The sequence below is a fragment of the Nymphalis io genome, chromosome 12 (assembly GCF_905147045.1).
Source record: "Nymphalis io chromosome 12, ilAglIoxx1.1, whole genome shotgun sequence".
NCBI classification, from domain to species: Eukaryota; Metazoa; Arthropoda; class Insecta; order Lepidoptera; family Nymphalidae; genus Nymphalis; species Nymphalis io.
The window spans coordinates 5,200,789-5,215,947 of NC_065899.1; the positions used below are offsets into that span (position 1 = coordinate 5,200,789).

Sequence of the window (15,159 nt, forward strand, 5' to 3'; positions counted from 1 at the left end):
TCGTGAGAAATGACCGTGGGAGACTGGAATATGGTTTATTACTATGATACATGGAATATGGATTACTTTGTAGTAATTTTAATTAGCATCTCCTTAGATGATTTTAACTTGTTTGATTGTGAGTCTTATGTCTGTTTTGCATCTATAAGACAATCTAATAATTTCAGTCTTATAAGATTTAAATAAACAACAAACGACCGAATTTACTATATTATATTCGGCCGATACTGAAAATCTATAAATAATAAAATTAAGACAACGGTACAATACATATTATTATTCAAATATTTATTTGACGGTTATCAAAAACGATATTTAGCACTTCCAAGCGTCTGCCGGGCATTTCTGTAAAAAAAAAACTTGGATTATTTTGTATGCAAAATGCATGTATTTCAATAATTATTTACTGTAACGCCTGCCAAAATTGAGCAAAATAGAAACTACCCGTTAGTAAAGATTACCTTTAACATAGCAATTCCTGTGCAAGTAAACACATCGTAGGCTCTGCATGGATAATCTAAGTATTGTCTAAGGTCTTTATCAACACAGTCTTTAATAGCTTTTTCTATAGCATCTTCCCAACCTTTGTGCCCTTCTAGCCATTGCTTGAGATGTGCCCTATATACCTCTTTGTTTAAAGTATGCTTGTCTACAAGGAAACCGGACTTTTCAAACACGCATTGAACATCGTTACACTGAAAATTAAATTTTTACTTGTAGTTAAACAACAAATATATTAAGACGACGGAGAATAATTTCAGTAAAAGGTACTACGAGAACATAACATTACAAAAGATTTAAAGCAATATTGTATGCTATTATCGCAACCACCAGAATTATAGCTACATAATTTTTTTTTATCACTTGGTTCATGTGTTTGCATACACATATTACAATATTTTCTTTTATTATTGAACCAGCCTGTAAATTTTTGGAAAAAGTTATCTAATAATTATAATCCTTAATTTAGAATTTTTAAAATACTTACTGGACCCGGTAGTTTTGGGTTGGAGCATTCAATTAAATGTTTTTGTTCTCCTAATTCGGGAATATCACAGCATGCTGATATCGGTTTCTGAAAATGATCAACAACTATAACAAATATATTAGTAAATGTGACTGAATATTTCTTTCTTGTGTTGAAATACCCCACAACAATTATCTGTTATTGAAATTCGACCATATTTAAAATTGTAATAGTTAAATATATTTTTCTTACTATTAAAATTTAAAAAAACGAATTTGGTCGCTGGGACCCTACTCTAAATATATTCTGTGCTACCATGTACAATGTGCTTTCTGTGCAACGATAACAGGATTAGTATAATATTTGTAGTCATCATCTGTGTTACTATTACTTACAAGAGTGGCTCCTCTAGTTCTCTCTTGTGTCAAGAAATCTCCATTTACACTCTGAAAATAAATATAATTTGTGTATGAATAATTTATCTTTTACAAATAATAATCGAGCTTATCTGCATTTAATTTTAAGGCAGTTGGTCGTTTTTTACAAAAGATATGAATATACTAAGTAATATAGTGATGCATTTTGAATTTTCGCAAAAGACTAGTCGACTTCGTATCCAATGAATTTTTATATAAAGTTTTACCATTTGAAATTTAAATTTCCAAATATCCTTTCATATCAGTTACTTTCTTTATAAAATAAACTTACATTCCAAATTACAGACTTAGTTTTGGCTGGTTGTTAAAAGTGAGTCAGGACAAACGATTAAAATTATAATAAATATTAAAATCAAAATATAGTTTACTTAAGTGCTAAAGTCGTACTTTGGATACCTTTTGGATTAATTTATAAGTTGTTTACAAGTTAAAATTTTTTACTGTGTAGTACAAATTGAAATTTAAATACATTCATTGTTTAGAAATAAATGTATATATTCAGCATGAAAGACACAGACTTTTTTATTAAATATAAAATGATGTACCCATAAAATCAAAACACGATATTTCTAGTAATAATACGTTAAAATTTTTAAATTAAAACGTTATGGTTATAAAATAGCATACATGCCTAAATGTGTTTACATTGTAATTATAATATAAATTTGTATAACATCGATGATAAAACATAAATAAATAAAATATACTAAAACATCAGTCATACTAAAATATTCGACAGGTTAAAACAAAGCAAAAAAAATTTACCACTGTGGCAAGATTATATCAGTTTGACTACTTACCAAAACAAATAATGTTACCGAAGTGAGCAATCGAAACATGTTTCACGTTCACCCTATTTCAATAAACAAAGTTACCGCTTGGATCTTTGCAAATAAACTGGGAAAAAATACATTTTGCACAATTGTGTACATATATACGAAGAGTTTGTAAACAACCAGCGCTATCTCCATGTCACGGGTCACGTAAAGAGAAATGACGCGATTGTTGAACTTCATATGAAATGACTTTCAATGATTCTGATGAGATCTGATTAAATCAATTAGTTGTATAAAATATTGATAAATTTGTTTTTGAATACATTTTCGACGGATACTAGATGAGGATAAATATGTAATATTTATTTAAATAAATATTATTAAAAACCCAGAGTTTAACGTTAGATAATCAAATTTGGAAATCACGCATATCATTTATACGTTTAAGAACAATATTTAATTATTTCGCATGGGAATACAATTAAGAAAATAATAAAAAACTATCATGAGGCGTTACAGCCGCGGGTGGGCCTGGTCCATTGAATCTCTCCAGTCCGATCTATTCGTGGCTTTTCTTCCCTTACTTCCACTACTTCTTTCTTTCTCCAACTTGTCACCCCTAAGGTCTTGGTGTCCTGTTCGATGCCGTTTAACCATCTGAGCGTGGGCCTGCCTCTACTTCTGCGACGCTCCGGCCGGCCTTCCAGGAGGCGTTTGGGTACTCTGGCCTCGTCCATTCGTACTACGTGCCCTGCCCATCGCAGGGGTCCGATCTTTATAGTCCTAATGACATTAGGATAAAAACTATAATTATATAAAATTGTGCAGCAGCATTCGGGATGTAAAATAGTGAACACTTTATTTATATATTTTAGTACACTTATTTGAAATCAACTATACAATGAGGTATATTATATATGTGTACTTCTGTAATCATTATTATAAATGTTATTGTAAGCTCCGTGACGCACATCCACATCTCTGAATTATTTTCCAAAAAGATTCATAGTGAAAATTACCGTAGAAATATTTAATCACGTAAAAAGTAATATGCTGATTTTAAAATGTCTGCTTGTAGTCTCGGTAAAAATATATGACTATTTATTTCCCAGAGGATTGCCGATATACTTCTATATCCAAAGCTCAAATAAACAAATACGTATTTGTCTGCTAATTGGAAGATGGATGACCTTATTATTGAAGATAATAACTGATTATTTCAGGCATAATTAAAGGTCTAATATTAACATTAACATTAGTAATTATGAAAAATTACAAACATGCATTAAATTTAATTTAATTAATATGAATATATTTTGTTTTGTACTTGTTTCATTCATGTTGTTTAAGTTAAGACTATTACATTAAAATCTTTTTATTATAGGGTGTCTACAAAATATAATGGACTATTTATTCTTGTTCAGCGAAAATTTTTCTTCGTGTAGTCTTTGTTTCAAATGACATTGTTGAATTAATCCACGTTCATTTAAACAATAAAAAGCCATAAAACAAAATAATACATTTCAATTTGTGCTTTTGCTTCATTTCTCGGTTACCAAAAAAAAACAAGTTTGACGTACATATTTAACATATTCGTTACTAAATCGATTATAATCGTCGACGAACATTACTGGTGGTAGCGCTTTGTGCAAGCTCGTCTGGGTAGGTACCACCCACTCATCAGATATTCTACCGCAAAACAGCAGTACTTGGTATTGTTGTGTTCCGGTTTGAAAAGTGGGTGAGACAGTGTTATTACAAGTACAAGGGACATAACATCTAAGTTCTCAAGGTACCAACCCTTGCGCATTGGTGATGTAAGCGATGGTTAACATTTCTTACAGTGCCAATGGGTGCCAAAAGGGCGTTGGTGAACACTTATCATTAAGTGGACCATATGCTCATCCACCTTCCTATTCTATAAAAAAAATATATAAATGTAATGATACAATGCCTTTTGAGTATTACATGTTTCATCATGATCAAATGTATCCGAATCTATCAACCCTTACTAATGAATACCTTTACCATATGAAATAAAGTACATTACATAAATTGAAGTCTGTGAAAATGTTCATCAAATATAAAAACGTTCAAAACAACTTCTTTTTAAGGATGCGATATATTTGTTTATAGTTAAACAATTTCTCCTTTTGATATAAAACGAAATGTTTCGACTGTTTGCAAATGTAGGAATTTTACGTAAGGGTTCGTTCGAATACCTGTTCTGATGTTACCCGCAATTTGTAGCGTTATAAATTTTCTTTTATTGTAGGCGTTTGTAAGTAAAAAATAATTGTATTTGTATTTATTTCTCATATAGGGACATACACAACTTTATTCAAATGTATATATACTTTAGGCATTAACTAGCTTAAATTAATTGTAATTACAGGCACAACAAATCTTAGTTCCCAAGGTTGGGGCGCATTGACGATGTAAGCGATGGTTAACATTTCTTACAATGCCCATGCATATGGGCGTTGGTGATCACTTACCAACAGTTGGCTCATATGCTCGTCCGCCTACCTATTCTATAAAAAAAAGATTTAGATGCATTAAAACTACATTATTACTTCACAACCACCTCTCTCCCCCTAAAATGCAGGAGAAGTCGCGGGCTAATACTAGTACACAATAAAGTAGAGAGGAGCAGCGGAGAGGGGCCATGACGGCATAAGAGAGCGTCATACCGTTTGTCGTCACGGCAATTCGGTCGTAACCTACGCCAATCATAGGTTTTCGCCTAACTTTAATTTAAGAAAAAAAGAGTATACTTAATTAAAAATTAATTCATATGAAAAGAATGATATTGTTATTCTTGTATTGTAAAGCGAAATCTTGAAATAAAGAACAAATAATTGATATGAGAACATTAAAAGTTCATTGATTCTATATATCGGTATCTGTCTGGGCGATGACCATTAACGTGTTCAATGCAACTTGATATTGATTCAATGATTCTTAATGCAACATATTGAATTTCTTGACCAACTTACAATAAATACTTTATTCTATCTATTCCTTTTTTGACACGGGAATTGCTTTTATACTTCACACATACCCCTAAGGTACATAACTATAAAGCAGAGGTGGTATGCGGGAAGTGCTAAAAAGTACGTTAAAAACCAGTGATAACGGATAATATCTCCTTTATAACGGGATGTTACAGGATCGTTTACGCACAGTGACCTCTTTCTAGTCTACGATATGCAACATGAACTTAAAGCAAACTTTTTATTTACGGAATGTGGGAAAAATGAATATTTTGGTTAGACATACGAACTTTAATCCGTATTCGTAAAAAAATATTTTTCAGATCCATAATTTGGACCTGGACAAACAGTTGGTAAAACTGTCTGTACGTACGTACAAAAATTTCACGTTGAAGAAAGTGAACATTTTATATGCATAAATATAGCGCGCTCTGATAATGCTAACGATTGTTATTAAAACTTCTTAAGTAAATAAAAACCAATATAATCTACTTAAAACGTGTTTCATTTAAATGCAATGTTTATTGTAACCTTATCTCAATTTCGGTTGTTACATTTAAAAGTACAAGTATACATTCGATCACGAATAATTTTAAAATATTTTGATGATGTTTCTCAAGAGGGGCACGAAATAACAAAAACAATAGTCTGCACCGCCATAGACGTGTAGGTATATTTTATACTGAGATTCGCACGAAGTGAAGGAATGCCTACAGTTTAGAACATAGAAATTGCTCGTATAATAAATAATAACAAAATTTAATTCCAAGTTTTATAAAATGAATTTCCTTTTTATCATACTTTGCAAATTGAATTTTAATAATTTCAGCTCCATTTATAACGTTTTTTTGTGATATTGAATCGTGTCCAAATCACACTCTGATACTTTTATAAAGTTACTAAGCTAAAATTGTGCTGGTATCATTAATTCAAGTTGGGTAAAAAGCAGCTTTAACCTTTATAAATTAAAAAAAAAACTGATACGGCTTTAGATATTTACTACTAATAAACATACGGCGTTACTTATAAACATTGCTAATAAATAAAACTAACCACTATTTTCGCTTATCAGATTATTGATTTAACATTTGGAAAAAAGTGACACAGTATTGTTTAATTAATCATCCGCTAAATTACGTTTGTAACCAAGGCCCGTATTACATTTTTATACGAATTCATATTCATTATCCTATATAAATTAAAAGCGCCTATCAAAAATATAAAGCAAATATGTCGAAAATAAATATTTCTCTTTTTCCTTATGTTTACTTATGTTGTACATAATGCGTATTTTTATGTTTTGTATTATATTTACATAAAAAGTCTATGATATTTTCTCTTAACTTTGACTTTTTCTATATTTTATGACAATGTTAGCACGTGTATCGAATTCTTTTTAAAACAAAGCTCCTTTCCCACAGTTTTCCGATGTTATTTGAATAAACCGCGCTTGTAGTATAGAACGTTATCGCCTTATCTCAAGTGAAAACAAAGCGTGAGTGCATTCGCCAAAGCTCTTTTACAAAATGGCTTTTATAACATATTGCGTGTTAACTTTTTTGGTACCTATCGTACTGGTTTTTTCAGTTTATTCTAGTTAAAGTCATTATGTCTAGAATATTTTATTATATACATGTATATGATGGCTTTGTTACTTGGTTGTTTGTTAGTTTTTCTTATTACGTTTTAAAATTAACTATTAATGTACTTACATAGATATTGGAATAAATATTTTTTATCCTGAAGACGAACATCAATTGTAGGACATATTACACTTGCTGCAAAAAAAGAGTTTGATTCGTAGTAATGAAAAGAGATGTGCTAAATAAGAAATAGAGAGGCAGGGGGCAATATGTCATAGAGACAGAGAGTTTTCTGCTATAAGCGGTGAGTGTTTATAGCTAGACAGGAATACCAATGCTTCTCATAGAGCCCGAGAATAATCCCCTGAACGTAATCCATTTATCTTTGAAATTAAAAGAATTTATCTAGCTATGTCTTAAAGAACCCTACGGGAAAAGTTTCAGATGATCTTTTAGGAAAATATATTTTAATCATAAAAATGATTTTTATATGTTTAAAAAATTATTCACTAAATTCATTATTCAAAACAACAAGCAAACTGCTTACTGTATTTAGTTCTAGTCTTTATTCACAAATAAAGAAAAATATTTCAAATGGATTCCAAGAAAACAGATTTGTTGAAATGATCTAAAAATGCATAAACAGATTGTGTATATCTTTTAGTTCAGTAATGGTAAGTTATATAGGTACGAGTTATCTTATAAGAATCGTTAGGTGTGAAGAAAAAAAATCGAATGCCTATTTTCTTAGTACCACTATATAATTCAGCGAAGGTAAAGGTAAGATGGCTCTTGAGATTTTAATGTCATTTAATGACGTTATACGTCATTATCATATTGGAAATTTTATGAGTTTATTAAATTATACTAACTAACGTCCGGTAAGTAATTTAATTTTTATTCTATCTAATTATCCGATTTTGTTATTTGATGTTACTATGCAAAATCTTGCTAAGTTTCAAACATTGAGTTTCAACTGATACGTTGGAGATATGGTTTGTACAGATGCGTGCAAACATACAAAAATAAGCACTATATTTTATATGTGAATGATGCTAGCTAGAATAATTTACATTGTATAATTATCAGATAAGTTTCGTGCGTCATCTATTGCCTGTTGGTGTATATAATAATATGATTGCAACCTTCATGCAAGTACATATGACCAAAGACAAATATTAATATTAGAATAAGATAGACATGTATGTTGTTCTAATCTTTGATAAGCAGGACCAGAGGATTATATGGATACAGCTTAAGATAATTTATTATTATTTATATTAGATTATTGGAAATTTTTATTTCTCAGAATCAAACTCGGGGAGAGTTTCACTTTCATTGACTCAAGATATACGTATAATGTATCACTTTGTTAAGTTTCATCAAAATCGAATCTGTGATTTTAAAACACTGAAACTCAGTTCGATCGGTTTGTGACTATTTGTAATGCAAATGGAATGAAAAATAGGAGCAGAGTCGGTTCACTCTAAACGTGACTTATTATCGAAGTTAGAAATCCAATAAAATATTAAATAAAATAGAGCCATAATATATTAACCTTATATTAGGTCACATTAATAAAGTAATCTGGTAGTTATGTTAAGCGTATTAGATGAATAAAAAGGATCTTTTGGTCGCCTATGCGCCTATTTTTTTTATTTGGGTCGGATCATTCCCAGAAATATATCTCTCTCTTTACTCTTGTTCGGTATTAATAAAACCGTTAATAGTGTAATTATATAAATATTAAATTACTTTTTCTTGTTTTTTTAATATAATTTCTTTATCTTAGATCATTCCAAGTTACGCACGATGTAAGATCACTTGTATTAGGACATAGATTTTATGCGTCGTAAAACTCTACATAAAGCAAATAGACGAACGAGTGACGCATCTCGGCCAAATTACACCATCGTACACACGAAGAGATTATTGACAATTAAGTGAAGTTATTAGAATTTTTCAGAGTATATTAGGCGCTTCATCTTATATCTATAACTAACCACTACGTGCGACTTTTTCTTATATTCTTGAATAACTTTTAATAAAATCAATATTTTTCATTTACTAGAATTACTAACAAAGTCACGGAATGTTAACAATGATATTAGAATTTAACTGAAATCCACGATATTTAACGATGTCCGATATTACTAGTACAATTATTGTATCCAGCGAAATATTTTATTTTCGTATATTTTTAAGCAATTAATAGAACTAAATATATAGTCTACTAGTTTTTGCCTACAGATTCGCCCGCGTGTAAGGGGTGATAGTGCTTGTTATATCCTTTTCTATTCTCCTGAAAACGTGTTTGCATAATTTTATGATAATCTGTTGAGCAGTTAAGACGTGAAAACATTACAAGCAAATAAATATATTTAAAAAAAACAAACGCAGTTTCGCATTTATAATATCTGTAAGCACATATAAGTTGACAACCATCACATCCCTATGCTCTATAGACATATCTTAACAAATTCCACTAAGTATTTCAGTTTATAGCTTATGTTTTAGTACCAGTACATTGTGGTGCCGCAACTACATTACGGATTTAGTACCATTTATCCCATCAATTTAACAAATCACTTATCTCCTAGTTTATTTACAGCTTAAGTCGTTAATTTTCTAAAGTAATGTTGATTGCATATTTAGTTGTTATGTATATGTAGCTGAGTGTATATTTAGTTGTCAATATTTGCATAATGCTTAGAAACGATAATAACTAGAATTTAAAAATTCACTTTGATTCTCCCTGACTGCAATTGCGTAAAAAAAGTATTTTTGTGAGTGTTCGCACTATATATATTTATGTAATACAAAATAAAATAAAGACATTTCTTTCATATTTATTATGATTACTTTGATAGTCGACTACCTTTTGTGCCGTTCATTGTACCGCCAAATATTACTTTGTATTGATCTGCTTCGTTGTGTGTGTTTATAATGGTTGAAATAAATTAAATCTTATAATATATTGATTGTATAAGTGTGAGTAACGGCTTATACTTCATTTAGCTGATTCATCACCGTAAAATAATTCAATTGACACTCATTTACCATCAGTATAGTAAAAATAATATTATATTTGCAAGCACATTCATTCGTTATTTCAAATGGCAATTATAGGAAAAAGAGATTCTGGACTATAACCTTAGAATGGCGAATCATAACAGGGAAGACCTCATCCTGGACAAGCTAGCCGAACACCATCCAAAAGTCTAAAAATCCTGAATAACAACAAGATATAAATATCGCAATTTTTTTATTGTGATGTTGCCTGAAAATGAAAAAAACGCAGGCACACAAAATACTAAACTATATACAACTATACCAAGCCTATGGAAGATACAAAGGTACGGAAAATACATCTGAGGAGATTACCTATCTGGTACACAGAAAATTACACAGTTTTTCAAAAATTTGTTATTTTAACTCTAAATTATTTAATGAATACTGTACTAACTACTCTAATACCAAATTATTATGTTATCAAATACTTATTATATATAATATAAATATATATTATCTAGAAAGCTGCTACTATTCCACAGGGTTATGTATGATTCAGGAATTACTTTTATATTTTATCATGACATTTAAGTACTAAAATATAAACTTTGTAATAAAGTATAAACTTATCTTAAAACAACGGTAATTGATATCCCTCTTTCTTAATACTTTTGGATATTCCAACGATTAGTGACGAAAATATCTAAAAGATACACTCTCCTATGACCTGAATCCCGCACTTGTACACCCGATACTCTATGGAACGTGGGCGCCTATCTTATTCGCTCACATCACACCAATCATATTTTCTTTTGTTTGATGACGACGCTATTGTCTGACGCCAGAAACGTACCGTCTTAGATGATATTGTTTGACATCGAGCTTTTTATTACACGGTGATGTTATTAGATTATTAATTAATAAGTAATTGATTAGTTGAAGGTGAAGTTTATATTTAGGAGTAACATTTTAGTTACAAATGTTGAGTTATAATCGTAAGCGTTATTAAACTTATTAATTATTTAGTTAAATTGAAGACATTTTTGATTAAATATATAAGATCGAAGAAATGTCAAAGTCAATATTTAAATAATAAAGGAGACCAAGGGAGATTTTTAATGATGGTGGCCCATACAAATTTCAACTATTTTTTTTTAAAGTATAAGTTCTTGGATGAGCAACTTTTCCACCTGATAGTAAATTATAACTTTCTGACTCTCGGAATTTGAAACCCTGAATCATTTGTAATTTAAACTAAATTGCAGTCTCAAGCTTGTGCAAAAGGCAAAATTAAAAACATGGTATTGTGTACATTTTCGTTCGATCTCAAGAAAAGTATTACGTTCAGCGGTCAATAAAATTGTGAATGTATTTGTAAATTACTTTGTAACTGCCTGATACAAAGAGCTGTTAAACTACAAAAAAACGTAGAAGTGACTAACGCAAAACAGAGATGAGTGTGACGAGATAGACTCTAGACTTGATATGAGTTAACAAGTGTCATGAATATTAAAGACATATACATAAATTAATACACTTATATTACACTCTTATTCTTTATGTGTGTGTGAATTACAGGTAAAACTAGTATTAAATAAAATTTATTTTATTCAAGTAAGGTTTACAATAAAGCGTTTTTGATCATCAATATTTCAACTCTATCACTAGCGTGAAGACACGCGAAGGAACTCCCGTAATGCATTTTTAAAACAAATCAGATTTACAATGTGGTTAATATTCACAATTATTGTTCTATTATTATTATCTATATTTTTTTTATTTCTTATGTCAAATTAATTGTATTTTCCGGTATTATAGTATACAAGCGCACACCAATAGCTCTATTAAAAGTAATAAATTATAGATGACAATAATAGGTTTGCTATTAGTGGTATAATGACCGAAGAAAATTTTAAGAACCAAGGCACGCACTGCACGCTCGTAACGAAGCAATTGATTAAGCATTAGTTGAGAACGGAACGGTTACTGTCTTCCCTTAGTTTATTTTATGCGAAGAAAAAAATTCCGGTAAAATGTTCTATATTTTACGCGAAAGTGAATCACTTTTATTGAGAATGAATAAATAATATTATTTAAATAAATTACAAGACTTGCCCGTAGGTTGGTCACAACAATGCATGGAATTCTTTAAAATCAGAAATCGTGACTTTGGTTAACGTACAAATAATTAATATTTTGTAAAAAGGAAAAAATACTCTCAACGGATAAGTTAAATACTTTATCTTTTATACACAGTTGAATTCTGAATTAATTAATATATATAAATAACCAACCGTAGGTACTCATGAATTTGCAAAAAGATAAAAAACAATCAACTTTTATAAGACAAAATTCTAACAACTTATCGTTACTTGCTTAAGTAAAAATTGAAATTTTCTTTAAAATGACGAGTTACTTGGCAGCAGTTTCATTTTAAACTTAAAGCACATTTTTCTGGATTTAGAAAGTTTAACTATTTTACGTAGCCTGCAGTTCATAAAGTTTTACAATAATAGGTAATAACGTTCAGGCTTCTAAGCTTTATTTTAAAATATTTTAATTGCTTTTATTCTTATATTAAACTACTTACAGAACAAAAAGTGTTAAGATTTGTTTTATGAGGACAAAAAGGCTTGGCGCGCTGAAAATATTAAGAAAGCCTCTAACAGAGTTATTCTGTCAAAGCAAATGTGATTTCATATGGCGTAGTATGTGCATACAAAAAATTAACTGTCATGATGTCATTCGTCATAAAACTTATCATTGAAACTAGAAAATAACATTATAGGTACATGACTTTGGAGTGTTTCATAGTAATTACGTTGAAACACTCCGTGTTTCAAATCAAATCTACTCATAATGCTGTTGTATTATCTTTTGCTAACCTAAAAATATTAAAAATATTTAGGTTTAAAAAATACATAATATTATATGGAGGATACTTATCTTAATCTTGATAATAATTTTTTATCTCAAAGTATTTCAAATGCAATGGGCATATTTATTAGACACAAGCTACCTGTCCCGTCTTTGCGCAGATTAAAAAAGGGTTTATATATATTATAATACTATAAGTATCAGGGCAAAATGATTGATTTGTCTATATTGTGCTTCTTACCACAGCCCAACGATGTTTTTTTTTCGTACATTAATGCAAATATTATAATAACTCGAAAATTACTGGTCCAAAGAGTAAGGTGTTCAACTGAAATTTAAAATTTATTTCAATTTATAAATTTTTATTTTCATACAATTTTCATTCAAATTATACACAACAGAATATTCTTGTATTTTGAAAGTTAAAAGCACTTTGGACCGACAAACTGATAAACAATGAAATAAAAAATCTACCTTAAAATATATATATCGTCTGTTCGTCGTGTAACTATGACCTATCAAAATGTAGTCAAAGTAGTCATTAAAGTTTCAACACTCACAGTCAAGACAGTTTTTCAGTAAAACAGCACACACTTACTACGATCATAACAATACGAGTATACTCATCGCGAGATCTCCTAAACTCTCCGCCCTTCTTCTTCTTCGTCTACTTCTTCGTCGTGACACTCTTGTGAGAGCGGTAGTGGTCGCCATGAAGTATTATAAACTGTTCGGCGCAAATGTTATTCACCTCACGAGCCTTTGCGTCAATCCGCCCGTATGACTTGAAATTTGTCACAGTTATTCCTTCCCTGACGTAGACGCTCACTAAGAACAGATTTTACGCAAATACTATCCAAAATACATTTTTCCTCTTATCAACCTTTGCGAAGCGGGGACGATTAGCTAGAACTATATATTAGCAATTACCTATTTTAAGTCATCATGAATACTACAGACATTGAAACGTAAATGAATACAAGTCTGATTTAACAAATCAGCCTAAAATGGCGTACAACTCGCTCTTCAGAGTTGCCTTTATGTTTTCAAACGAACAGAAACGAAACACCATACCTGTACTTACCGAATTATTAAACACTGTTTGGGAAATAAAATACTGCAACAAAGATATCTATGAATGTTAGATATTTTTTTTATAATCTTGCTATATTTTATTGATTTTAGAATATTACTAAAATTATTAATCCCCGTCTCTGCGGTGACCATTAAACGTATTGAACTAACATTCTAAATTTAAATATCTATATAAAAGAATAACTCACTGACTGAAATATCCAAAGGTACTGAAAATTTGCATAGGGGTTCCTTTTACACAGTAGGCTAGCATTAAGGTTTTAAAATTGTAACGGAATTTAAAAGTGATAAAGGGGTGAATAAAGTTTGTATGAAAGTCCTTCATTTAAAAATAAATAGTATTCCTATGGAACAATCCGATAGTTATAGATATAAGAAAAAATATCATCATTATATATGTTATATTAAGTTGTATGTATATCACGTATGTTTGTTATACCATCATGCAAGTATTAATTTTACATATATTAAAAGCACAGATGTACTATAATGTAGAATACTATTTATAATTACCCTTATTTTATCATTATTAAATGCTTTAGAAAATAATTATGTAGGAAATCTCCAGAATGTGGCCCAGCCCAGAGGTATTCTTCTATTGGCCTCCTTCTTAAAGTTGTGCCGGCCAAGTTGTATAGTTTGGCCCAGGTAGGTAGATATATTGTATTCCTGCACAACCTCAAGTATAGAGCCATTTACGACATCCAGTCTCGGGATGATACATGATGAACATCATTTTGGTTTTTTCTATGTTCATCCCGAGACCTACCTGTCTTGAAGAATCGCTTAGACGCATCTCTACCAAATCTATATACATTGTGTATATTGTTATAAATTTTTATTGAAAATGATTTTTCGTATTGAAAATGAAATCTACCCGTCAATGAAAATTGTTTTGTATCCTTTCCGATTTTCTTTTGATTTGTATAACGGGGAAATAAGGAGCTAAATGGAATGAAATTCAATACGTTTTCAATTCCTCTACAGATGCAATTTATTGTACGTGACACACAAAGATTTAAAACGATGAGATTTTCCTTCTCATGATCGTCAACTTTAAACAGGCGTTAAAACAACTTAGAAGTTATAAAGACCTCGTGACTTCATAAGTTAGTTGATAGACTTTGTTTTCGTTTTTTAATTTTTAATATTTTATGCATATATAGATATTGTATGGGTATTATATTGACAGTTCATATTATTTAATAAATTTACTTTTATATTTCCTGAAAATAATTTTATCGTTGATAAATGACATCAAGTTTAATAGTCGAAATAAATTATATTAGAAATTGCACTCACTATGTGTTCAAATAATAACAACGTTGAAATTCTTGATATATCTTTGCAGTATAAAGCTATTATGTAAGAGTTATTTTCTTGTATATAAGATAAGACAGATTTTAATCTGTTACG

The 15,159-nt window shown here is 30.0% G+C and overlaps 1 protein-coding gene across 1 annotated transcript; it reads right to left on the reverse strand.

Moving 5' to 3' along the window:
• Positions 1-267: 267 nt before the first annotated feature.
• LOC126772433 (uncharacterized) lies at positions 268-2,370 on the reverse strand. Its single transcript, XM_050492804.1, has 5 exons — positions 2,205-2,370; positions 1,363-1,413; positions 989-1,075; positions 462-695; positions 268-345 (listed from the first exon to the last, which is right to left on the reverse strand). Exons 1-5 carry the CDS (start codon positions 2,241-2,243, stop codon positions 316-318), a joined length of 441 nt encoding a protein of 146 aa, XP_050348761.1. The 5' UTR covers positions 2,244-2,370; the 3' UTR covers positions 268-315.
• Positions 2,371-15,159: the final 12,789 nt, after the last annotated feature.

Excerpts from the sequence above, each read along its gene's own strand:
- LOC126772433 (XM_050492804.1), bottom strand. The coding sequence starts at position 2,243 with ATGTTTCGATTGCTCACTTCGGTAACATTATTTGTTTTG. Across the intron at positions 1,414-2,204 it reads CGGTAACATTATTTGTTTTG|AGTGTAAATGGAGATTTCTT; the intron begins GTAAGTAGTCAA and ends ATTTATTTTCAG. Across the intron at positions 696-988 it reads ACCCAAAACTACCGGGTCCA|TGTAACGATGTTCAATGCGT; the intron begins GTAAGTATTTTA and ends TTTAATTTTCAG.